The sequence below is a fragment of the Procambarus clarkii genome, chromosome 1 (assembly GCF_040958095.1).
Source record: "Procambarus clarkii isolate CNS0578487 chromosome 1, FALCON_Pclarkii_2.0, whole genome shotgun sequence".
Classification (NCBI taxonomy): Eukaryota; Metazoa; Arthropoda; class Malacostraca; order Decapoda; family Cambaridae; genus Procambarus; species Procambarus clarkii.
This window is the reverse complement of record NC_091150.1, coordinates 18,678,135-18,704,921: the sequence shown is the minus strand read 5'-3', so window position 1 is coordinate 18,704,921 and position 26,787 is coordinate 18,678,135. Positions and strand designations below refer to the sequence as shown.

The 26,787-nt window shown below is 45.5% G+C and overlaps 1 protein-coding gene across 1 annotated transcript in view; it reads right to left on the bottom strand.

Annotated features, from left to right (window-relative positions):
- LOC123758260 (chorion peroxidase) overlaps positions 1 to 26,787 on the bottom strand; it is a 79,878-nt gene that overhangs the window by 3,498 nt on the left and 49,593 nt on the right. The window contains exons 14-23 of the mRNA XM_069320967.1: positions 22,933 to 23,106; positions 21,955 to 22,154; positions 21,651 to 21,834; positions 18,292 to 18,489; positions 17,619 to 17,766; positions 15,003 to 15,183; positions 4,837 to 4,989; positions 4,000 to 4,109; positions 3,709 to 3,797; positions 1,092 to 1,197 (exon numbers count right to left, since the gene is read on the bottom strand). Of these exons, the coding sequence (XP_069177068.1) occupies positions 1,092 to 1,197; positions 3,709 to 3,797; positions 4,000 to 4,109; positions 4,837 to 4,989; positions 15,003 to 15,183; positions 17,619 to 17,766; positions 18,292 to 18,489; positions 21,651 to 21,834; positions 21,955 to 22,154; positions 22,933 to 23,106 (1,543 nt within the window). The remainder of the gene's footprint in view (positions 1 to 1,091; positions 1,198 to 3,708; positions 3,798 to 3,999; positions 4,110 to 4,836; positions 4,990 to 15,002; positions 15,184 to 17,618; positions 17,767 to 18,291; positions 18,490 to 21,650; positions 21,835 to 21,954; positions 22,155 to 22,932; positions 23,107 to 26,787) is intronic.

The following is a 26,787-nucleotide window of genomic DNA, read 5'->3' as shown; positions in this document are numbered from 1 at the left end:
AGCTTGTGTACAGGACTGTTGGAGAGGACAGTGTGTGTGGACGGCAGGACAGTTGAAGAAGAGGTGCCCACGTGGCGAAGAGGCCCCTTCTGTGAGAGAGTGTGTCTCCTGTCTAATCCGCCCAGTTGAAGGAGTGGTTGGAGGTTGTGAAAGAAGAGTTGCTGAAGATCTCCAGTTTTATTATCCTTATTTTCATTTTCATGTATTGCGTGTGATTGTATGTTTGATCATGTAATTGTGTCGGTAAATTCACACATTTTACCATTGTGTTTAAGTGTGCCTCCATTATAACATTCTCTATGAGCATACATGTGGGTTATCATAGTACCACCGAGGGAACGTCGTGTTTTCTATAGAAGTTCTTATCACCTGGAGAGTGGTAAAGCAGCACAGACTTATATAAGAGTGTGCTGCCCTTAGCCATCCGGCTAGTATCAGAGCCTGACTGGTGGCAACAGGTAACGTAGTGGCTGGAGAGAGGTAAAGCCACACAGACTTTTATGGGAGAGTACCCTGGGCCGACAGTCCAATAGCAGATCTATGGGAGTAGCAACACTCTGGCAACAAACAGTATAGAATACACCCACTGAACTGCATCGCTGGGGTGCAGATATACTAACCCAGCTGGCGACCTTGTTAAGAAGAAGATAGAGAAGGCAGGCGGGAAAGGAGTTCCTGCAACCTTTTTGTCTGGCAGGCAAGACTCAGGGGAATTTATTGTTATAAGGTAAGCCTGAGTCTTCCTTCACTTCTCCACGGGTCTAGGTCGGAACTGCTGATAGCAGTTTCCCCGTGGTTGACTGAAGGGCTTCCAGGGTGAATCAGTGGCACCCCCTTTAGTGGTGGAAGCAAAGACCTGCGGTGGTGGGCATTGCTGGTCCTCTCCTGTGGGACCAAGGAGACTCCGGTGAATCCCGGGAGTCGGAGGGGCTGTGTATTCTGCCTTCTGAGCCCCTAGCAGCCGAGTGCTAGCGGAGCCCCGGCCCACTCCCCCGTGACAATATATACGAGTCTATAACAGGCCAGATACAACTTTTATACAAAAATCCGACTACTGGACGTAACCAGACACAATATAGAGAGTAACTTACAGTCCCCGAGGCTGACGGAAGGCGAGGGGCTGGACGTAGCCAATCATATCGCCAGTCTCACACAGGACGCGCGCCCATGACATCATCCGGATAGAGTTGAGTTGTGCTGCAAGAATGTTACAGAATATATATGTCAGTTACTAAGGTAATATTGCCTTGACACAGTTGTGGTACAAGTGTGACTTTATATGTGGGAAATTCCACCCACTATTTCAATATCATAATTTAAGAAATAATTATTTATATATCACATCTATATCCTACATCAGAATCAAAATTCTACATCTATTGATCATACATAAATCCTAAATGAATACTACATGGTCACATCCACCGTTGGGCCCATAGGTGCCTACGTGACTTTGTCCGTGTGGCTTCAAGGCTCTGGTAGCTTCGAGAAGAATCGTATCCTAATTAAAAAATTATTGTAACATCAATTGACTTTCGGTGATGGATATTCCAAATCTATTACAAGGAATCGATTTGTACGATTGATCGGATGGATTACGAGAACTTTCAAATCCAGGGATCCCATCACAATGGTTGTACTTTTCAAGTCACTTGTGTTGTCCTGTCTTGAGTACTGCTCAGTACTCACTTCCCCCTTCAGAGAAGGAGTGATTCCTGAAATAGAGGAAATACAGAGAACATATACGGCACGCATAGACGTGATAAAGCACCTAAATTATTGGGATCGTCTCAAAGCTCTCCAAATGTACTATCTAGAAAGAAGACGAGAGAGATACCAAATAATATACACGTGGAAGATACTGGAGGGCCAAGTACCAAATCTACACAGTAAAATAACAACGTACTGGAGTGAACAATATGGAAGAAAATGCAGAATAGAACCAATGAAGAGCAGAGGTGCCATAGGCGCAATCAAAGAACACTGTATAAACATCAGAGGTCCACGGTTGTTCAACATCCTCTCAGCGAGCATAAGAAATATTGCCAGAATAACCGTGGACATCTTCAAGAGGAAACTAGATTGTTTCCTCCAAGGAGTGCCGGACCAACCGGGCTGTGGTGGGTATGTGGGCCTGCGAGCCGCTCCAAGCCTGGTGGACCAAACTCACAAGTCAAGCCTGGCCTCGAGCCGGACTTGGGGAATAGAAGAACTCCCAGAACCCCATCAACCAGATACTATAAGTGCTACCTATAATAATTGAATCCAATATATATTTACCTCAATAATCTGTCTAGACAATAAAAATAACCAATCAATAATCATTGAAGGATTTTCCTCCTGGAAAGAGGGAAGAGCCGCTTCAGAGAGCAAGCGTCCCCCACCGCCTGGAGCACAAGATCTGTGTTTACACTCAACAGTGTGTACACGTGTGCAGTGCTCAAGACAACTTCCACGAGACAATACTGCACAAACTGATCTTAATCCTGTGATAGCTTCCTAGATAATCTGGGAGTTCCTGAACTATAATCTAATCTATAAATCAATCATAATAACTCATCTTAAGAGGAGTGAGGACGAGTCCATGTGTAAAGGGACTTGCCACGCTTCCATCATCATCATAATCTTATCACTGCAACTGCTATAAGTGAATATATCCAACAGCAAAGCTGCCATATTTCATCAAAATGCAGAATCTTCTCATCAAAAAATCTATATAATCTGACAACTTTTCAGATAGGCTTCAGTTCTCAATTTTTGAATAAGTAATTGTTTTGTAGTGTAAATTGGCCAATTGCCTGCTTAAATCCTTAATGTCCATATAAATTGTTAATAGTAACAAAGCGGGGTAACTAATCTGATTATATATATATAAATATCTGCATATATATAATTTATCAGATTCAGCAGTTTATCAATTTCTATCATAGTTAACATCAATTTATTGTAGTAGTTTAGCATTTTTGCATATAATTTCTTGCTTGTATAATTCAACTACTTGTTGTGATAATTACTAGTATTTCATTATTGTTGTAAGATCTCAGAGCTAGGCTAGACTGTGTACAGTGTTCAGATCTTTTCATTATAGAGCAGAACCAGTCTTTAGTCATAGAACTGCGTACATCATTTCATTCATTGTATAAAATACAATGCTGAAATGCCTTCAGTAGATTTTGTTTTTCCAATCAGAAACAAAGATCACCCTTAAGGAACTCTTCCTGCCCCCTACAGCCCACTTTCCTTCCTTGGATAGAGGAGATGGATTTACAACCCATCTAAGGACTTTTGTAAAAGCTAAAGTATTTAGTCATATCTTGCATGCTTAATGTAGAGTAATTATTAATTAATTTCCGGTCCATATAATTCTCTTCTTTAATTTATCCTGGCATTTTTTCCACGCCATATGTACCACAAATGTGCGTTAAGGCAACATTACTTTAGTAACTCCACCACACGTCACACTTGTATCACAATCCTGCCACACGTTACGTGTGGCAGGATTCAGCAATTGTTCATCTTAGCACCAGACAATATTTTCACTCATTCTATGTATAGAAATTGGTGGTTGGCAGATTAAAATTTTGTTTTCAGCGAGTCCTTACACCGTAATGAAAAGGGCCTCTATTGTACAACAGTTAAAATAAAAATAAACTATTAATTTTATTTGTAATTGCGTGATGTGTCACAAGAAATAAAATGTAAACAGACCTTCAGAAAATGAAGACGGCATGCCTGCCAGGTCGTAGAAGAACCTGTCTCCTCGCTTTAGGCGGGTGAACTGGTCGCCGATGATGCACCTGTGGCGGGAGAACATGTGATTGGTCAGTCATCCATCTGTGTGTGGCGGGAGAACACGTGATTGGTCAAACATCTCTGTGTGTGTGGCGGGAGAATACTTTAACCCTCTTCCAATTAAACCAAGTGCAAGCGCACTAGTCAGATGGATTAAACAACAAATTCTATATATATAAATAAAACCCTCCTCCCATGCCCTCTCACCTGAAGGTGGGTCCAACAAGAGCCCCCGGTGCGGGCCGCTCAGAGATACCGGCCACGAAGGGGTCGATGTCATCGACAGAGGCGTAGAGCTGCTGGAACACGTTCACCACCTGTACAGGGAGCGGTGATCTCATCTTAGTGGAGGCTGCAGGTGGGAGATGTGTGGCCCGGGCCTCCCTGGTATGTCTAGTGGGTCTCACACACCATAAGTTAGGTGGGAGGCCAATGTTAACGCTTGGAGGCCCATGGGTGACATCCATGTTAGTGGCTGGAGAGCCATGTTTGAGGTGAGGTTTGTAGGAGAGTTCTGGGATGTCGAATATGGTGGTGTTCGTTACCTTAGTGATTGTAGTAACAACATCATAGGGTGTAGATGGTGTCAATGATGACAGAACTCATTCATTTTATGTTTTTACTAAATGGTGTACCGGGCATTGCCCGGATTGATTCCAAAACGTTGCGCCATTTAAGCGGAGGGCAGCAAAAGGTTGTTGCCATAAGGGCCGACCTCGACCCACCTATGACAAACCTTGATCTATATTTATATGACTTAAGGTGAAGTAAAGTAATAAAACCAGGGTCTCGGTCAGCAACCTTCCACCGATTTCGTAGAGGTCGACACGAAGGCCGAACCCGTTATACTGCGGCAGACCCTGACCAGCCTATGTACACTATCACCATCAAGCAAAGTTGACTGAGGTTAGCTCCAAGTGTCTGGCCCTCAACGTGGCCACACAGACATTCTCTCTTGTATAGAAATAGATAAGTGGATATAATAATGAATTATTTTCTTGAAATATATGTGTGCATCTCTATCTCTTTATTTCCAAACCTTACCTCCGGCCGGATAACGTCGAGCAGGTCTGCAAAGGTCCTGGCCCTTGGAAGTCCGCAAGCTTCTCTCAGTTTATTATAGGGAGCGATGCCGTGGTCGCGGCCCCGCTGGGTGTTGAGTGCCACCAGGTCCATCCCGAAGGGCATCTGTGGAGTCTGAAACACCAACAGTTGCTGCTGAAACTGTTCATGGACTGCGTTGCCAAACAACCTAATATACATACCTTTATACCCCTATGTTAACACCACGGAGGAACATAAGCAACAAGTCTGATTGTCATTTAGATGTGATATTTAATTTGTAGCTTACATCTCCAGGAGTAAAATAGTGATTTAATGCATTCATAAGTTTAGATTTTGGAAAGATTTGGGTCAATACTGATTTGAGAGCAAGGTTGTTGATTTGTGGAACTGATTACCGTGAAGGGAGGGAGGAAGTTTTCAAGGGAAAGTACCAAGCCATTACGACTATATAGCACTGGGAAAGGGGTCAGGATAAGGATTTGGGGACGGGACGGGGGAAAGAAGGAACAGTACCCAACCACCTGGACGGTCGGGGATTGAACGCCGACCTGCATGAAGCGAGACCGTCGCTCTACCGTCCAGCCCAAATAGTTGGTGATTGATTGATTGATGAAGATTAAGCCACCCAAAAGGTGGCACGGGCATGAATAGCCCGTAAGTGGTGGCCCTTTTGAGCCATTTATCAGTATCAAGAGATGATACTGGAGATCTGTGGAGGTGCGACTGCACCCTGCGTGACGGGAGATGTCTCCCGTGAAATGGTTGGGTAGATTACCAGGAAACATAACAGATCTCATGATTGTTTGAAGCCTAGGATATACTGATTGCTGCATTCAGGTTTGGTTGCTACTAGCCTTGTATAGGTTAATATAGGCTTCCTACAGTTTCCCTTACTCTTATGTAAAGGAAACGTTATGCATATAATGTTATGTATATAACGTTTATGTTAAGTATATGTTATAAGAACCCATCTTCATTTTGGTAACATACTGCGTTGATTTTATTTTTTTTAACTAAACAACTCGGTTAAAAAAAAAATGAAATAGAGAAAGAAAATATTATAAGTGGTCAAAACGAAAATCAAAACCCAATCTAGCCTAACCTAGTATAGCCTATGCCTAAAATAACTTCACCTAAGCTTAGGTAGGCGTCTATCAGATTATATTAAGCTTCGGTTATGCTAGCCTAGGTCTAGATTAGGTCACAATGACTTAATTTGAATTTTCCTCCCTATAAAGGTTTCCTCTTTGTCATTTTGTGTTTGTACTAAATAGTTAAGACAATTAACTTTTCAGCTTATATATAGGCGGATTATAAAGATAAGACTGGGTTAATTATCTAGACCTTTTCAAGAAACTAGATAGATAAAAGTGATAAATTGTTTAGCAAATAAAACATTGAGAATATTTTAATCCTAAGTGTTAAATTTATTTTTTTTACTCAGAGGTGCTAATTGTTGTAATAAATAATTAAATGTGGCACATTGCAGAGAAAACATATCTATAAAAATAAAAAGTATACACAAAATAATAAATATATATAAACTCCTAGTGTTGGGTCCGTAGGGTTAGCCAGCTCCAACATAATGGTTCCAATACGTACCCAAACCTACTTATTTTTGCTGTTGAAATGATAATGAATGTGCAACGTAAAACATGAAAACTTCCTTTTAATCAGAAATCAGCTCATCTTATAATAAAATAAGTTGAGCTGCAGGCTTTGTCTTTTCTAAATCATTTAATGTTTTGTGCAACCTATTTTTATCTTGTTCAAAAATAGCTTATTTCTGATTAAAGTGTTTTCACATCGTTCATTATTGCATTCCCTATCACCAACATTGTCAAGAACATTCTCAGCGTCAAGAAACCCTCGTACTAAAGTGCCCTTATCCTAATCTGTCAGAGAACTCAAAACAGAAAACGAGACAGTATGTCAGTTTCGCGAGCCGACTTCTGACGTCGGTATCCAAAGGGCTTGGAAAAAATGGGGAGAGGAAGGAGGATGAGGAATTAAAATTTTTGAGGAGGATTTAGATGGGAAACGAGGAGGCTTGAAAGTTCGAAGGCCTATCCACCATAGGTTGGCATCAAGTATAGATCTCGGAGTGGAGTTTGTTGTTGAGTTCTACTTCTGTGGCAGGGGGCTTGTGGGCTTGCGGTTGGTGTCGATGGTGGTGTAGGTGAGGTGCTGTGTCTGGCTTGGAGGAGGTGTATGTCTTCCCATGTGAGGTGGTACACGTCTTGCTGTTCTACTGCATTTGTTTTGATGATCGGCGTTCATGCTCCAGGTGGCGCTTGATTAGTACGCACCATAACTTTGGCAGTTTGGTTCCTTCCGAAGCCTCTTCCTCTTCCTGGAAATCGAATGGTTCATCAGGGCATCTTCTATTGAAGTCCAGGTTGTAGTACTCCTTCTTCAGGATAGTGAGGACCAGAAAGAAGTGCATGGCGGTGGAGTGGACGAACACCGAGTTGCTGTCTGGTCGTGCGGTTATGCCTGAAACCCCCCCTTCCCGTATGAACATAGTGGGCATAACAGGGACTTCTTTATCCTTCGTTGGATTCCTCGTCGTCGGATCGGTGTAGGTGACTTCTAAGTCCTCGTTGTTGGTTGGTTCGGTTACTGGTGTTGCTACAGTTGAAGACTCCTGTTTTGTCTTCTTGGATTTCGGTCGTGTGCTGGCGGAGGGAGTTGAGGTTGCCACTGGATGATGATCCTCCAGGTCCGAAGTGGTGTTAGTCGATGTCGTTGCTACAGCTTCTGGTGATGGGGTCCGTTCTGGTTGGGTTGGGGGTAGCGTGTGGAGTCTGCAGTAGGTCCGCCGGAACTGACATCATGGATAGCCCGTTTGCAGAGGGCATTCTGTTGAGTACTTTCACGTACTTGGTGATATCTGTTTACGACAGTTTCTTCGCAAGGTGGATCAGTACAGGGACCAAAGTGATGGCGGCCGGCGCTGCTGATTGGCTGGTGATCTGGGCCGTCATCGCCTGTGTGCTGGCGATGACGTGGAGGGGGGGGGGGGACCAGGAGCTGGTGCGGAGAAGCTCGTAGCAGCTGAGTTTGGAAGTGTTGGGAACGTCGCGGCCTGGATGTTGAAGCTCGCAGGCTGATTGGTGGTTGGCCTCGTAGGTGCCTACTTCTGTTCTTGATGGGCAATCCATGGAAATAGCGGTGTGGGACCCACCGCAAGTGATGCAGTTGGATGGTCGACTGACAGTCCTTGTAGTGATGCTCCTGTGTGCAGATGCTGCATTTGTCCTCGGTTAGCTCACAGTTCTGAGTGTAATGGTCGTACTTTGTTTTGTACGACCACTACACTCGGAATTATGTACTCTACTTTGAGTATGAGAAGGACCTTGAAAGGCTTCTGACCCTCTACAACGCCATCAAGGAAGTGCACCTCAAGACCCACTTCCCACGCTAATTCCGGGTCGCAAGAACGGTCTTCATTAACGAAACCAGCCGATGGATCACTGACAAGCCAATATAGGATATCTTTGTCAGTGTTGAGGCTGAAAACTAGAAGAAGGTATTTTCTGGGGTGTTGACCAGACCACACACTAGAAGTTGAAGGGACGACGACGTTTCGGTCCGTCCTGGACCATTCTCAAGTCGATTATGATAAGGAGATTGATGATTGATAAAGATTAAGCCACCCAAGAGGTGGCACGGGCATGAATAGCCCGTAAGTGGTACAATTTTTTTTTCTCAGTATTCTGAGGTTGCATTTAACCATCAAGCTGTTATCGCGGGGGAGGACACTGCTCCACAGTCTTTATGAGGGTGTCCAGCTGCTGGACACCTTTGTTGACCAGGAGAGTGGCTGTGTTGATGGCTTCAGGGTGGCCACTGCATGATTCAGGAACTCTTAAAGCTCTTCTAAGGTCATTGGTTGCTTCACATTCCAGAAGATAGTGAAGTAATGGCTTTTCTGTGACAGTTTGGCAGAAGATGCACTCTCTCTGTCGGGGTTCACCAATCTCCCAGTTGCATCTGTAACCTAGACGTAGTCTATATAACCTAACTGCTATTTCCCTGTGGATTCCTTTTGGGATATTTAACCTTTGTAATTTGGTAGCCTAAAGATACCATGTTGCAGATGGCGAACCTTCAGCTATTCTCTGGTGCAGGTAGGCTTTGTTGAGATGTGAGAGTTTTTTGGTGATGATGTTTTTTATGTTCTCTAGGCTGGGTTGAATTGTTTTATGTATCACTGGATGACGAGTTGCCAATTTAGCAATTTCATCAGCTTTTTCATTTAATGGGATTCCAATATGGGATGGGATCCAGTTTAAAGTTATGTCGAGTCCTTTGCCTTTAGCGACTGCTCCAAGATACAAAATGGTGGTAATTATTTCCACATTATCTTTCCACTGTTTTTGTCCTAGTATTTGAAGTGCAGCTTTTGAGTCTGTGTGTATGATTGCATTTTGAGTGTTTTGTGCAATCACATATGCGAATGCCTGTTGTATGGCAAACAGCTCAGTTTGGGTTGATGATACTAGTCCTCCCAGTCTCCAATATGCCTGTACGCTGGTCGTGCAAAGAGCAGCGCCAGCACTCTCATATTCTGTGTCCACCGATCCGTCTGTGAAGATGTGGGTGGCTCCTGCTACTGCTATGCTATACATTTGCTCTTCTATTATGCGCCTTAGGATTGTCGGATCATAGGCAGCCTTTTTCATTGGGAGACTTTCTATTACTATTTTGAAAGTAGGCTCTTCCCACGGCGCGGAAGGAGTGTAATTTGGGTGTGGATGATCACCCTCTCTATCAAGAATCATGTTTTTTAAATGTAGTCTGTTTAGGACTTTTCCTGCTCTTGCAACCCAAGAGTTTCCATTGTTTTGGCCTAGTCCAACCACCAAGGCCTGCCGTACTGGGATTGGATCAGAAGAAATAATTATCTTACTGATACTTGTTGCTGTCCTTTGTGATATTCTTTCTTGTAGAGAGGGCAAACCCGTCTCCAGTCTAAGAGTTTCAAGCCTGGTCCACATGGGGGCTCCCAGTGCAGCTCTCATAGCATTGTTTTGGGCAACTTCAAGCTTTTTCCACTGTTGGTGTGATAGATTTGTGAGTGCAGGTGCGGCATAATCGATCACTGATCTGACTGCCTGTACATAGTATGTGCGAAGGACTTGCAGATTGGCTCCTCCAGAAAGGGAGGTTAGCGACCTGAGGATTGCCGTCCGGGCCGCAGTTCGCTCTCTCAAGTAAGTGACCTCAGCATTAAAATTCATGTGTGTGTCCAGGATGATTCCTAGATACTGATATGTGTCGACCCATTCTATTGGTTGACCCTGTACTGTGAGTTGGATATTGGGCTTCGCTATTTTTATGGGCATGGCCTTTGACTTTGAGGGGTTGAGTTTGATCCCAATCTGTTTTGCCTCCTTACTGATGCAGTCTAAGCATTTGGGTGCAAGGCGCGCCGCATCCCTTCCTTTTATGATGATGACAAAGTCGTCCGCGTAGTTTAGCAGCCTGCAGTGATGTGGGAGTTTCAACCTCATTATTCTTTCCATTAAACAGTTGAAGAGAAGAGGGCTGAGAATACCTCCTTGCGGTGTACCATTTTCATGTCTTTTGTACTCAGAGACTGTGCCATGAAGTTTTACTCTTGCTTCTCTGTTTATGAGACAGTTTTTGGTCCAGGAGAGCAGGTTGCCTCTGACCTCTTTGTCAATGAGGCAGCAGAGAATAGCTGGGACGCTAGCCAGTTCAAAGGCTTTTTCGAGGTCCAGGAATATCAGCATTCCTGGTCTGTCATTCAAGTGGGCTAACAGAGTTGTAATACATTCCACTGTGCCAACCCCTCTTCTATAGGCATACATATCATGGTACAGTTTAGGCATTTTCCATTCCAGTCTGTTGAGTGCCATTCTGTCGGCCGTTTTGGCTGCACAGCTTTGGAGAGAGATGGGCCTGGGATTAGCTGGATCTTTGGGTTTTGGGATCGGCACTATGTCTGCTCTATTCCAAGCAGAAGGTCTAGTTTGAGAAGTCCAGGCTAAATTAATTAACCTTAGGTATGCAGCGTCTCCCTCTGGGCCGAGGTTTCTAATCATTTTATAGGTTAATTTGTCGGCTCCAGGGGATGTATCCTTGGAGTTTTTCTTAGCCCGATTGAGCTCATCCAGTGTGAAGGGGGCATTAGTGTCAGAGACTTCTTCACATGCTGTAAGGATTCTGTGCCACTTTTCTTCCTCTAGTCCGGTTTGTACTGCTAATACATCTGGTGGAAGTTGATTGCTGGCTGCTCTCTCTGCAAACCTGGTTGCCAGTACTTCGGCTTCCTGTTGAGGATCCTTGGGGTGTGGAGCTTTAGGTGTTTTATTCCCTTTGGCTCGGTGAATTTGCTGCCACATCTCTCCGAGAGAGGTGTGTTCATTCAGGTGTGAACACCATTCCAGCCACTTTTGTTCTTTTATTTGTCTGGTCTCTCGATGTACATGTTCCTTGACCTCACAAAGTAAGATCCTGTTGCGGTCACTTGGCTGCTTTTTGTATAGCTTTCTTGTTCTATTGAGTCTATGGTTGAGTTCTTTGACACGTTTGCAATAGTACCAATGATCTTTATGGTGTCCGGTGGACTGTTTTTTCAGTGGGATTGAGTGGTTGGCTGCACTTTGAATAGCTTTGACAAATTCTTGTTCTGCCTGATTAATGTCTTCGGGAAGATCATAGTTTCTTTGCCACTCTGAAATGAGGTTTTGAAATAGGTCCCAGTTTGCTAAAGCAAAGTTCCAGGCTTCAGATGGAGGCGGAGGTGGGGTGGGTAGGTCTAACTGAAGATCAATTTGGACCCCATAGTGGTCGCTTGTGAGTGTGGGCTCAACTGACCATGTTGCTGCATCTCTTAGGGAGGCTGAAACGAAGGTTAGGTCTAATCTGCCTCCTAGGATGTGGGTAGGTTCATTCTTGTTTAGGATTTGTATTTCTGGAAGCTGGTCCAGTAGATGTGTAATGTGTATGCCGGCTTCATTTGTTCTGTTCGAGCCCAGTGCCAATCGATGATGGGCATTAAAATCTCCACAAATGATTGTGTTTGTTGTTGTCGCGTGTCCAAATAACACAGAGAGATCCATTTCGGCTTGTGGAGACCTGTACACATTGAATACTTCAAGTTTGTCGTGTCTTAGCTCAATGGTGACTCCCATTACCTCTGTCCCTGCTCCACAATTGGGTGGGCTGGTTATGGATTTGGAGATCAGGTCACATTTTACATAGATTGCACATCCCCTGGATTGCCCATTGATCCATGGAAGGAAGAAGCCTCGATAGCCTGAGATTTTAGGTTCTAATCCGGCTCGAAGCAAGCTCTCCTGTAGTATCAGGATGTCTATGCCCTTGGTTGCTGCAATGCATTGCAAGTGTTGCAATTTAGTGCGCAGTCCTTGCGCATTCCATTGCAGGATCTTTAGACCTCTAGGTTCTTGGAATTTGCTGATAATTCCGTGGTATCCATGGAAGCTGGTGAACACGCCATGGAAGTTGCAATTGGTGTATAGGTTCTTAATGGACCTGAAATTGTCTCATCAATGTCGCTTTCCGACGAGCTGGACTCTATCTGTTTTTTATGGGGGTGTCTCCTGCCCTGCTGTCTTGACGGTGTGGATATTACATCTTCGAATTTTTTGAGCTTGTGCTCAATTGTCTTCCGAGTCTCAGTGGTTTGCTTGATTCCATGTGAAGACAGCAGACTTTCGATCAACTCAGTGACCAAAGTTTTGAGCATTGGCCAGAGAGCGTCCAGTTCAGTGGGAGAACTATTTAATGTTGTGCAGGTTTGGGGCCTAGTAGCTTTTAGATCCTTCTCGGTGGTAACTTTGACACTGGAATTGCTACTCCTATTGGCCCCAGTGTGCTTGCTGGATGAAATGGGAGGCCGACTGCTTTGAACATGATTCTTGTGTCCTCCATCTTTCTTTTTGTCCTGTACTGTCTTCTCACCCTTCACCATGGCCGATGGTGAAGGGCCGTGTGCCCCCTCTTCCTGAATGGGTAGACCCCATGCGGTTTTAGTGGGCATGGGAGCTGGTATTCGTTTTGGTGGGGGTTTCGGTTCCGCTGTAGGCGTGGTGGGGTTCGTTTGAAGCCTTTTGAGCCTTTCAGGGCATTTTAAGTTCCAGGCATAATGTGCCTTGGAACAATTTGGGCATTTTGCCTGAATAGGGTGGTTTGCCTTGAATTTATCAATACATGTTTTTGTATCATGGGGCTGGCTGCAAACTCCGCACCTCACTGGGCGTTGGCAGCCATCTTTGTGATGCCCAAATCTCTGACATCTAAAGCATCTTAGGGGTTCTGGGGTGTAAGGCCTGTGTTGGAACACGCCCCAGATTCCAAGGTCAAGTTTCTCCGGGATGCGTCCTCTTACTGTGAGAAGGACGTGTCGAGTTTCCTGTTTTGTGGTTCGTACTTGGCATCTCTCTGCTGACACCACATAGTTCAGCTTTTCGAGATGGCCAAGGGTCATATGCAAGGGATAGTGGAGGACAATGATTTTACTTATTTTATCCTCTGGTTTCAGTTCCTCACATTTTGCGTAATTTTTTAGAATCGTAGCGGCCGACTCGGCTTTAGGCCTCAGAATGTATTCTCCTTTGAGATTAGGTTTTGCTCTGACCTGGAGCTGGGGGTACTCTTTTTCCAGGTCCACTACAGTAGCGTAGGAAGACTTACCTTCCGTGTGCTGCACTTTGAAGATTGGAAGCGTAGATCTAGTCTGAGGCGCTGGGAGAGCTGGAGAAGCTGGAGAGATTAATGGGCGATGGGTCGTCATGGAATGGCTTGTCCTGTTTGCCTTATTCACGTGATGCCACTCGCCGTCACTTTCAGAACTAGTATCCAGTATCGATGGTCTTTTCCTACACTGAGCAGCATTGCTGGATCGATTATAAGTCAATTGGAATTCCATGATGAAATTCAAATGATCACTTGTGGAGTGGCGCATATACCGCTTTGGTCACCGGGTTATTGATAGATTTCTTTTACGTGTTCTGGCTGGTTCTCCTGGCGGGGTGACAGTGTCCGGCGCCGTCTTGGCCGAGAGGTGCCGGGAGTTGGTGGGTCTTGGTGGGCTTTGGGCGTGCCCTCAGCAGTGGTAGGCAGATGGCTTATGCTCTGTCGGGGGGGGGGGGGGGGGAAATCACTGGATAACTTTTGTGTTTTAGTTGGGAGCCGAGTTTTTGGTTTTGCTACCCAGTGTTCTCTGTGTGGGGCGGGGCCGGTGCTTGTCACCCTGAGGGACTCCTGGAGCTCCCCAATCATCTGCCTGTCTGCGTTTCTTTGCCACGAGGCATATTAGTTTCCAGTGATTGGCATCACTCATTTCGCGATTAGGCTTGGCGTTTCACCTTGCTGGGTTTGCGATTGACTCTTCACTCTTCGTGGCTACGCTGGGGCGTATCCGATCCCACGATCGTCGTCGCCCCTAAATCAACAACAACACCTAACATAACCAATGCCTAAATATGCACAGTATGCTAGTTTATAACACTATTTATTTATATTTGAGAAAATGCCTATTTTGAAAGAACAGCATGTTAACATGTATGAATGTGTCTTTAGGGCTGACCGCTGGATGGAATGGACAAGGTCTGAAGATTGGTTGGGATAGAAGATTATCTTAATAGTCTTCCAATAATGAGCATCGAGAATGAAACGTTTAGAGACCTTTAGTTTTTGCAAATCATTGACAAGATTAGCTGACAGAAAATGAATAAAAAGGGCGTGTAATGGTACCCGTGTCGTTTCCTTTATGTAGAAAATGGAACTAGTGAGAGAGATGGCAGACCCGGAAAATTTACCGTTATTTCTAAATTGCTTTAATCTTTGAATTAGTTTAAAAGTGAACGTTTGTTTCACTTACAATTCTGTGGTATATCATTCATGTAAGGTTTCTTCAATATGTCTTTATGTTTGATCGGAAAGGCAGTAACATATACAATTAATATTGTTAATGTATCACTGAAAACATAAGCAAGATATGACCCTGATTATTTAATATGTCCCTAATTCTGAACCCTAATATCTTGAGGGCTATTAGAGTCGAGGATGGTGGAAGGGTCGCCAAGGACTGGTGACTGACACTAACGATGTAATACAATAATAAGATATAAGATAAAGCAACTGACCTGGAAGAGCCTGTTAGTGAGTGAAGAAGTGACAAAGTTGTCAAACTGCTGGATGGGTTGTGTGGCCAGGCCCCGGAGGAACTGGTCCAGTCTGCCCGGGGTGTAGATGTGTCGCGGGTTGTTGAAGTTGTCGTGCAGCAGCAGCGTTCCTCCGTCCTTCATCCCCTTCTTCCCCACCAGCCTGCCGGAGGACGCACCACATTACAGTAGAATATTACTTTTTTTCTAACCAATTATCTGCAACGTCACCAATTTGCATATGCCACGAGGCTCAAGAAAAGCTGTTGAAATTCAGTAACTATGAGAACAATGGGTACAAAATCTTGGTATATTAGTCATGAAGGGTATTCCATCTCAGAGGTGTTCATCAGGTCAAGATTGACTTTGGTCGTGAGAATATCTTTAATGCGAATGAAGAACTTAAAAAAATTCTCATTGCGTTCTCATGAATTTGCTTGTATGTGATTTGATAAGCTTTAGTGAGTGTTGAAGACACGGGAGCATTACAATGCCTAGAACATAGTGCGAGTAGCAGTACTTAATAAGGTGGCTTGACGTAAACACGTGTAACGCTTCAGTACAATTCCAGCCTACGACTGCACTGGGTAAAGGTCAGTGAGGATGCAAAGTGGTAGGAGTAAGTGGTCGCTGAGGTAGCCACAGTTCTGCCACTTTGTGATAATCTGTGGTGCTGGACGGGTCGTCCATCTGGGAGTTAACGAGAGCCATCGATGGCAGTCACCGCTGATACAAAAAGAAGTCTTGGAAGATTTTTGATACTTTGTATTAACCTTCAGTAGTCATCAACAGGATAAAGTATTCTCCACTTACTCCCAAGAACGAATGTGATCCTGCACCAATGTTTGAACAATCATATTAGCTGCATGTCGTTCCTACCTGGATGTTTGGTGGTTGGGCACCGTTCCTTCACTCCCTCCTCCTATCCCAGTTCCTCGTCCTACTTCTGCTTTCCAAGTGCTGGTAAAGCCACACTGTTCTAGTGCTTTCCAATGATAATTTCTTTTCCTTTTCACAATTCTTACTAAGGACTCAGTGTAACACTGTAAAAAGTGTTTGGTTTAGTTGTATTTAATATATACATAGAGTACATGAGTCACAGACAGGGATTTGAGAAGGCGCCAAGTTGTCGGCCGGAGTTTCACACCTCTAAGAGTTAATGACCACCAAGTGACCTGAGGTCAGATCATGCGAATTTCACCTTACTTCTACTAATCTTATAATTGGAGCCTGGTAGCCTTCAAACATGCCGACGTTTAAGGAGTGGCTTGGTAGAGTGCCTGAGGCTATCTACTTGTGGGCGGAGTTAGTTACTAGGTTCCCCAATATATACTCGGAGAGCGATAGATTCGAGAGCATTAAGAGAAGAACAGCAGACGAGCCAGCAGAGCAGAGAAGACGGCCTAGCAGGGAGGCTGTCGGCCGGCAGGGCGGGACAGTCTCTGTCAACTATAGACCCCCCCCTCTATCCAGCTATAGGCAGACACTTGGTGAGTTGAACATTAAGGTGACTTGGTCGTGTTTTACAAGTGTTGTGTGATGATCAGGGGCAGTCAGTTGTAGTGTTCTCAGATTCTTGGAGGATGACTCACTTTACATATATATATCTTGAACATTGCCTAAATTATGATACTTAGTATGTGAAATATAATTGAATTTATTATTTACATTGCCTTTAACTGTGTCCCCTAGAGTTGAGTTGAGGTGAGAAAGCCTCTGGGATTATTGGTTCCCTGATTTTACTGAGTACATGATAAAGATGGGACATACTAATAATGACCTTGATAACATCTTTTGAGAATTTTGTGATACGGACAAGTTCCATTCCTTGTCTTGTATGTAATGATCATGAATGGATGGTGGCAGCATTTCGTCTTCTACTATCTACTCTTCTACTTCTACTATCTACTCTTCTACTTCTACTATCTACTCTTCTACTACTATCTATCTACACCTCTCCCTCCACCCCTCTCTTGGAACTCTCACTTTCAACTAATGACCCTCCTCGCTCCTCCCACCTCTCTACCTCTCACCCCAAACCCTCACTAATTACTTCTCTATTCATTTCTTTCCTTTCGTTTCCTCTTATACGTTTGTGGCAATGATTATATATTCTAGAGTTCTCTCTAGGGTTTCGGGTAACTGATCCAGTTACGTCGCCTTGTAGTCTTAGCGCCTAGGTAGTCAAATACCTAGGTTACGAGGTGTTGAACGAGAGAGGTTGCCTTAGGAACTCTAAAGGTGCTCTAGAATAGTTAGCTAACTGGGGACGGGATAACGGACTAGAGAGAGCTGTTTCCCCCCGGCCTCGTTAGTTAACTGGGGGTTGGAATAATGGACAAGATAGAGCTATTTCCCCCCCCCCCCCGCGTTACATCAGGATTCTCATTTTAAGAATAATAGAATGTGACCTCAGAAAAAATAAATTACTAGAACTACTTACAATAAAAGAATGCTTTTGGAACCCAGCATACAAGGAGAGACTCTTGTTGGCTATACTCTTCTGTAAGAAGACTCGTATTGGTCACTCACCGTATCATGCCCTGGACGAGGCTGGTCACTCACCGTATCATGCCCTGGACGAGGCTGGTCACTCACCGTATCATGCCCTGGACGAGGCTGTGGCCGAAGCGGAAGGCAGCGGTTGCGAACTCGTTCAGAACAGCTGCGTTAAGACCACTGTCATAGTCCCTGGAGAAGCCCTCTCGCTGTGGCAGGAGCCCGTTGGCAGCCATGTAGTCCTTGCCTGCAAGGTCACACCGGGGTCACGGAGGGGCAGGGTAGGGCACACCGGGGTCACGGAGGGGCAGGGTAGGTCACACCAGGGGTCACGGAGGGGCAGGGTAGGTCACACCAGGGGTCACGGAGGGGCAGGGTAGGTCACACCAAGGGTCACGGAGGGGCAGGGTAGGGCACACCAGGTCATGCCTGGGTAAGGTCACGGAGGGGCAGGGTAGGGCACACCAGGTCATGCCTGGGTAAGGTCACGGGGGGCAGGGTAGGGCACACCAGGTCATGCCTGGGTAAGGTCACGGGGGGGCAGGGTAGGGCACACCAGGTCATGCCTGGGTAAGGTCACGGGGGGCAGGGTAGGGCACACCAGGTCATGCCTGGGTAAGGTCACGGGGGGGCAGGGTAGGGCACACAGGTACAACTACTAATCAGCTACAACATCTGTTATATTCAGCATTAACTATCACTTCTAATCAGCAATAATTAGGAACTACTTCTTAAACAATCAGTGGATTGAGGCCAAGAACCGGATATTAACCTAGGATAATAGGGAGCCACTCGTTGTAGATGATGTGCTGGTAGATGGCCACCACTATCCTCCTGGTCTCCTGGTAGATGGTCTCGTCTGACCAGTGGGGGTTGAGTCGGGCCAGCTCCCGGGCGATGCGGTTGTGCATCCTCACCCACACGGTGTGGATGACAGAGAGGAGTATCTGCTCATTCACCCGGTTGTCGCCTGCGGGAGTGAAGCAAGATCAAGGTCAAATAGGTATTGGTCAGAGCTTGTGAGATATTCCCCAGAAATGACCAAAATTATATGGGAAAACTTCATAAAATACTAATCCAATCTATGTCCTTAATACTGAACTTAAGGAAGTATTACTTTAAATTAGGAATGCATCTCAATCCCTTTCTAAAGATTGGAAGCCATACACAGGTGTGTGTGTGTGTGTGTGTGTGTGTGTGTGTGTGTGTGTGTTTGTGTGTGTGTGTGTGTGTGTGTGTGTGTGTGTGTGTGTGTGTGTGTGTGTGTGTGTGTGTGTGTGTGTGTGTGTGTGTGTGTACCCACAGTAATATGGAGTGGGACTGTGCGTACGGAAAGACTGTTCTCAGATATAAACATACTCTATGCTCGTCGAGGCAGCTGGGATAAGGATAATTAAGATTCTCCCAGATATATAATAATACTAACATAGACAATTAATACTGAATAATCCATAATGTTTGTGGATCTTAATAATAGTCCACAAAATATATTAAAACTCAAGTTTAGCCTTTATCAGTTTCTTTAAATTAAATTGTAGACAAAGAACTGTTGTCGAATCCGAAGCGCTGTCCACCCAGCTGTCAGGCGCCAGAAGTGGGGTCAAAGTATAACCATTGTGAAGACCGTTGAGTGAGGGCAGTAATTTACACTAGAACTATTGATGGTCGTGTTGAGGTGATTGACCAGCTGGCGTGATGCATCCCAGTTATCCCCATAGGCTTACCATCTGGAAGTTACAGGCTGAGCTTTATTCCAGCATTGTTGTAGATACAGTGCTAGGCTCCCTCGCTTAAACCCGCAGTCTGACTGTCACCTGGATCGTCACTAACAGCAGTATGAATGTAAGTACTCATACCCGGGCTTGGATTGTGTTAAGTGCACATGTTAATTTTGGTAATCTGTGATCACCCAATCTTGGACTCGGTCAGAGTATCTCTCAGAGCGAGCTTACTCTGTGTGGGAGTCCAGTGAGAGTGGAAGTGTTAAGCTGACAGACTCACTGATGAGTGACAAGTCTCTAGACTCACTGAGGAGTGACAAGTCTCTAACCTTCGGAGTGTCGTGTCACTGGTGAGTGACTGACGACCTTTGTGTGTGTGAACAATATTATTAAACACATTTAAGATTAAGATCTGTTACAGGAAGTGTTGGGAGTGATTAATTACTACGGTCATCTTGATGACTCTTAAGTAACTGGTGTAATTATAGTAATATTATATTATTATTGTGTGATTATCTCTGTTGTGGCGTCGAGTGACACCTTGTTATTGCTTCCTCTGTGTCATGAGCAATAATTAGTGTTGTTAATTATTATAATTATTGAAGCGTTAATTATCATTGATTGTTGACTTAGTGACAACGTGGTTAACGTAACTAATTGATTGTTCACTGTCAGAGTGACTCTGGTAATGTAAGGTTGTTAATTAATTGTCTTTGATTGTTCACTGTCGGGGTGACAGTGATTATCGTAGATTAATTGTGTGTTAATTACTTTGTTGTGATTTAATGTCTTGGTGACATTGTTAAAGTAAAGTAGTTACTTGTTGATGTGGTGACTGTCTTGGTGACAGTGTTATTTTGTATTTATTTACGTGCGTGTGTAAATGTGTTGTGATGGTAAAGGGTTTTGATACTGCCAGCGGCGAGTGCAGTAATTGCCAATAGTGTTCAGAGAGTGTTCAGTTAGTTCACTTTTGTTCATGACCTGTCCAGTGGGTCGAGATTGTTGTTATTCATCATTCTGCAGTACTCCCCCCCCCCCAATATTTCATCAATTGCTACTTAACATTGCTATTAATTTGAGTTGGTTCAGGATCCAGCCCAGAGCCTCAAACACTAAACATAAAATTCGGTGTTAGAACCCATCTGCTACCTGCTAGATTTGCTTGCAAGCAACTTGCATTGTGAAGGACCAAAGTGTGGAAGATCTGGTATTGCTTGTGTAATAGAAGACCGCCCTGGCCTTCATCTCCACCTGGAATACTTAGATGTTTGGCGTCTTGATCACGCCTCTGGAGTGTATTCATTTGTTTGTCGAAGGCAAACATTCGTATCCACATCCCAATAACTAGAAATCTCACATCTGGCGCCCAGCGTGGGGCTAGAGAGTCTGTGAGGGAGGGGGGGGGGGGGGTAACAAGTCTCACTTGTTGCCCAGTACAGTGCTAGACTTGAGTTAGAAACTCAGTCAACTCACAAGAGACTGAATAACTTTAGTTCTATTAGGAAGTTTTATTATGATTTATTTACTAAACAACAATAAATTTGTTCCTAATTGTCAATATATTTTCTCAAATGCAGAGGTCAAAACTATATGGAATACTCAAGATTAAATCGCACATGAATATTGTACAGAGTCCTACCCTCTCCAGCCATCTTCTCGTTTTCTCTTATTAGTATTTTAGTGCTCAACTAATAGCTTAATTTTTTTATTAATATTTCCAGTCTGTAGCACTTCATATTTTTTCAGCATTAATTAAATATCTAAAATATGTCAGACCAATTTAAAAGGTCGTTTGGTTTAGCAAGCTGACATTATGAGAGTTTTAACTCGGCTGCTTTGTGTGGAGTCATTGACAGATCTATGTTGTGTTGCTGTCAATAAAAGTCAGTGTTTAGGACTCCGGCGTCGGTCACCTAATCTGTGTTCAAGTGACAGGCGGGGGAAGGCGTAGAGTGCCTCTGGAATCCTTCTCTATTGAGGCTAACTCATAGTTAGGAGAGCGTTCGTCTCCCAAGTGGGAGGTCGGGTGTTCAATGCTCCTAGTGTCCAGGTGAATGAAATGTTCATATATATATATATATATATATATATATATATATATATATATATATATATATATATATATATATATATATATATATATATATAATTATACCAAGAAATAAATAATTATTGATATATTAGTTACAAGTCTACCACATTTGACAGGCGAAATATAATATGTGCTTCCAACCCTCTCCGAGACATCAACAGCAGATCGACATAGGCCACGATCTTTCTTGTGTTTCTCAAAATTCTTTTTCTCAAATATTCAGTAGATAAAGAACCCATTCTTAAGCAAGGTAATTCATCGTAAAAACAACTTGAATAGGTTGCATAAGTAAATAAATGTCACAGCCATACCTACCGGCCATAAAACAAGGAATTCCGTCCCTGCTAGTCACGCACTCCATGGCCTCAGGGTCAGCTGGGAGGAGGTCTGTCTCCTGCACCGTCAGGAGGCCGCCCCGGAACAGTCTCAACTGCTGCTCCTCCTGGCGGCTCGACCCGTAGATGTTGGACCCGTCCAGGTAGTGAGTGATCTGGTTCATCTGGCGAGGAGAGGTGCGGGTTGAGTGTGAGGAAGCTGTGGGGATGGTGGTGAGGCTTCCAGAAAGGTGAAGCTGTTTATGAGACAGAAGGTAAGTGACAGCAGACTCCACATGGCTCACCTGTTCAGCGTATCCTAAACTGCAGGGGTTGGTGCGGGGTGCGAACATGGACCTGACGAAGTTCATACAGATGTCGCCCGTCCCGCCGAAGAAAGGGTCGTTCTCGGGGATGTCGATGGGGAAGCAAGCGGGATGAAGGAAGGCTGCTTCAGCCACAGTCGTTCCGTTGTTACCACAACACTGAATACCACTCGTGTTACCTGGTAAATGAAATGTGGCCATGTTACCCTTGTAAAGTGTACATTGCTTCACATCCCACAGCGACAACGATAAGTATTACATCACTTAAAGTTGTACAGAAGCAATGGAAAGGTTAAACCGGTATGAAAAGGAGGAAGATTAATCACATAAACAGCATGTCAACAACAAGGGACCAACAATTAGCAGGCAAAAATAATATTTCAAGATCTAAACAAAGAACGCTTACAGAGCACTTTAGAGAGCCTCACTTAGATCATGCCCCGAGTATGCGACACTCGCGTCTAACCAGCACTTCGCGAAACAAAAGTAAAATTTAGAATTTAGAAGATTCAAACAAACATTTATCAATTGACAGACATTGGAACATGAGACCTGAGCAACATGGTCGGGCTAAACATATGGAACTGCACACACTTGAGGGATCACGTACCAAACATGATATGTACTTTAGTACAACACACTCAGATATAATGTGAAAAAACTCTGAGAAATAGAAGAAGGCGAATTTAAAAAGAGTTCTCCATGAGATCTCGTGTAAGGAGTGTCGGTATGAAATAAACCAAAGGAACAAGTGTTTAAGGACAATTGAAACCACGACTTTGACTATACGGTAGTCAAAGGAAACTGTAAAACTGCTATACCAGGCGCCCGAAAGTGAAGAAGTTAACCCAAGAGCTCATCTTCTCTTCATGAAAACGCTGAAAGGTAAACATCCATTACCAAAGATGTTCTAGATGCTAGTATAATAATATACACTACGGACTGTTCAATACTCACTTAGCCTGTTGATGGGGGTGTGAGCGAGGTCGTGGTCGATGAACTGACCCCACTGCATGAGGGAGAGGGTGTAGTCTGGGCTGGGATTGTCCACGTCTCCTGATATGCTGGTGGACACCAGCCTGGCGGAGGGCAGCGGGCCGCCGAGCACACTCCGACGAGGCCGGAACAAACCTATAATGATAAGAATATTCTTTGTTTATAGATAAGTTGACCCAAGCTGTATTTATAAATGTGACGTTATTGTTAAAGATTAATTACAGAAAACACAGGCCTCAAACGTAGGCCTTTGTTTCTGTGACCTTCAACTCCATGTAATGGTAGTATGGTGCACCGTTGCTACCATTGTAACTTACCAATGGAACACCACTAATACCATTGAAGCCTTAACCCGGCACCCATGTACTCCTTGGTGTTCGACCACCAAGTGCCACGTGTACAATGTTATCACTATCACTCACAATACTTACAACAAAGTATCGTAACCAAAGAGTGCTCAAGTTAATAATAACACTGCCATCACTTCTAATTCGGGGCAATTAAGCTAATTGACTCAGGAGAAGATCAGTCAATTAGTATGGATTTAGCAGGAATTTTGATCTTTAATTACTTGAAATGATGGATGTAATTCCTTTAAAACTGCTTACTCAAGACAAGGGGAAGTATTTAATTCATAAAGACAAAACGTGGATCACAGGAGTTCCCAAAACGCTTCAAAACAAGGACTCAGAAATATATTGAGGGAAATTGTCTAAACACAAGGAACACTAGATCACTTTTATTTAACAACATGCACGTAAATTCATTTCTTAACTAGATGGAACTAAGTACTAAGTTCGTGGTACTAAGTACTAAATAACGTGGCTAAGTACTTTAGACACGTTATTGTGACTCATCGCCTGCATTCATGTCGTAACTCCTGAACCTCCTGTACTTGAGGCAATGATAATGGAAAGCTTTATTTTTATTAGATCTCAAAAGACAGTATTTTACGGTTCTTGCGTGACTAGCCTGTCTGTCCTCCCCTGGTGTTCTGTCTGTCCTCCCCTGGTGTTGTCTGTCTTCCCCTGGTGTTCTGTCTGTCCTCCCCTGGTGTTCTGTCCTCCCCTGGTGTTCTGTCTGTCCTCCCCTGGTGTTCTGTCTGTCCTCCCCTGGTGTTCTGTCCTCCCCTGGTGTTCTGTCTGTCTTCCCCTGGTGTTCTGTCTGTCCTTCCCTGGTGTTCTGTCTGTCCTCCCCTGGTGTTCTGTCTGTCCTTCCCTGGTGTTCTGTCCTCCCCTGGTGTTCTGTCCTTCCCTGGTGTTTTGTCCTTCCTCCCCTAGTGTTCTGTATGTCCTCCCCTGGTGTTCTGTCCTTCCCTGGTGTTCTGTCCTTCCTCCCCTGGAGTTCTGTCTGTCCTCCCCTGGTGTTCTGTTTGTCTTCCCCTGGTGTTCTGTCTGTCCTCCCCTGGTGTTCTGTCCTTCCTCCCCTGGTGTTCTGTCCTTCCTCCCCTGGTGTTCTGTCCTTCCTCCCCTGGTGTTCTGTCCTTCCTCCCCTGGTGTTCTGTCCTCCCCCTGGTGTTCTGTCCTTCCTCCCCTGGTGTTCTGTCCTCCCCTGGTGTTCTGTCCTTCCTCCCCTGGTGTTCTGTCCTTCCTCCCCTGGTGTCTTGTCCTCCCTTGGTGTTCTGTCCTTCATCCCCTGGTGTTCTGTCCTTCTTCCCCTGGTGTTCTGTCCTCCCCTGGTGTTCTGTCTGTCCTCCCCTGGTGTTTTGTCCTCCCCTGGTGTTCTGTCTGTCCTCCCCTGGTGTTTTGTCCTCCCCTGGTGTTCTGTCTGTCCTCCCCTGGTGTTCTGTCTGTCCTCCCCTGGTGTTCTGTCCTTCCTCCCCTGGTGTTCTGTCCTTCCTCCCCTGGTGTTCTGTCCTTCCTCCCCTGGTGTTCTGTCCTTCATCCCCTGGTGTTCTGTCCTCCCCTGGTGTTCTGTCCTCCCCCTGGTGTTCTGTCCTTCCTCCCCTGGTGTTCTGTCCTCCCCTGGTGTTCTGTCCTTCCTCCCCTGGTGTTCTGTCCTCCCCTGGTGTTCTGTCCTCCCCCTGATGTTCTGTTCTTCCTTCCCTGGTGTTCTGTCCTTCCTCCCCTGGTGTTCTGTCCTTCCTCCCCTGGTGTTCTGTCCTTCCTTCCCTGGTGTTCTGTCCCTCCTCCCCTGGTGTTCTGTCCTTCCCTGGTGTTCTGTCCTTCCTCCCCTGGTGTTCTGTCCTTCCTCCCCTGGTGTTCTGTCCTTCCTTCCCTGGTGTTCTGTCCTTCCTTCCCTGGTGTTCTGTCCTTCCTTCCCTGGTGTTCTGTCCTCCCCTGGTGTTCTGTCCTTCCTTCCCTGGTGTTCTGTCCTTCCTTCCCTGGTGTTCTGTCCTTCCCTGGTGTTCTGTCCTTCCTCCCCTGGTGTTCTGTCCTCCCCTGGTGTTCTGTCCTCCCCTGGTGTTCTGTCCTTCCCTGGTGTTCTGTCCTTCCTCCCCTGGTGTTCTGTCCTCCCCTGGTGTTCTGTCCCTCCTCCCCTGGTGTTCTGTCCTCCCCTGGTGTTCTATCCTTCCTCCCCTGGTGTTCTGTCCTTCCTCCCCTGGTGTTCTGTCCTTCCCTGGTGTTCTCTCCTTCCTCCCCTGGTGTTCTGTCCTTCCCTGGTGTTCTGTCCTTCCTCCCCTGGTGTTCTGTCCTCCCCTGGTGTTCTGTCCTCCCCTGGTGTTCTGTCCTTCCCTGGTGTTCTGTCCTTCCTCCCCTGGTGTTCTGTCCTCCCCTGGTGTTCTGTCCCTCCTCCCCTGGTGTTCTGTCCTCCCCTGGTGTTCTATCCTTCCTCCCCTGGTGTTCTGTCCTTCCTCCCCTGGTGTTCTGTCCTTCCCTGGTGTTCTGTCCTCCCCTGGTGTTCTGTCCTTCCTCCCCTGGTGTTCTGCCCTCCCCTGGTGTTCTGTCCTTCCTCCCCTGGTGTTATGTCCTCCCCTGGTGTTCTGTCCTCCCCTGGTGTTCTGTCCTTCCTCCCCTGGTGTTCTGTCCTTCCTTCCCTGGTGTTCTATCCTTCCTCCCCTGGTGTTCTGTCCTCCCTTGGTGTTCTGTCCTTCCTCCCCTGGTGTTATCTCCTTCCTCCCCTGGTGTTCTGTCCTTCCTCCCCTGGTGTTCTGTCCTTCCTCCCCTGGTGTTCTGTCCTTCCTCCCCTGGTGTTCTGTCCTTCCTTCCCTGGTGTTATCTCCTTCCTCCCCTGGTGTTCTGTCCTTCCTCCCCTGGTGTTCTGTCCTTCCCTGGTGTTCTGTCCTCCCCTGGTGTTCTGTCCTTCCTCCCCTGGTGTTCTGTCCTTCCCTGGTGTTCTGTCCTCCCCTGGTGTTCTGTGCTCCCCTGGTGTTCTGTCCTTCCTCCCCTGGTGTTCTGTCTTCCCCTGGTGTTCTGTCTTCCCCTGGTGTTCTGTCTTCCCCTGGTGTTCTGTCCTTCCTCCCCTGGCGTTCTGTCCTTCCTTCCCTGGTGTTCTGTCCTCCCCTGGTGTTCTGTCCTTCCTCCCCTGGTGTTCTGTCCTTCCTTCCCTGGTGTTCTGTCCTTCCTTCCCTGGTGTTCTGTCCTTCCTTCCCTGGTGTTCTGTCCTTCCTTCCCTGGTGTTCTGTCCTTCCTCCCCTGGTGTTCTGTCCTCCCCTGGTGTTCTGTCCTTCCTTCCCTGGTGTTCTGTCCCTCCTTCCCTGCTGTTCTGTCGTCCCCTGGTGTTCTGTCCTTCCCAGAGAGACACTCAGCACCATGTCTAATAGTGCTTGTCCGGAGTTGAGATTAAATTTCAGATCCAAAATTTGAAATTTGCTTTGAATTGCCCCCTTGAGCTTCAATATTGTGATTATTCTTGGCCTAGATTACGTAGGGCACC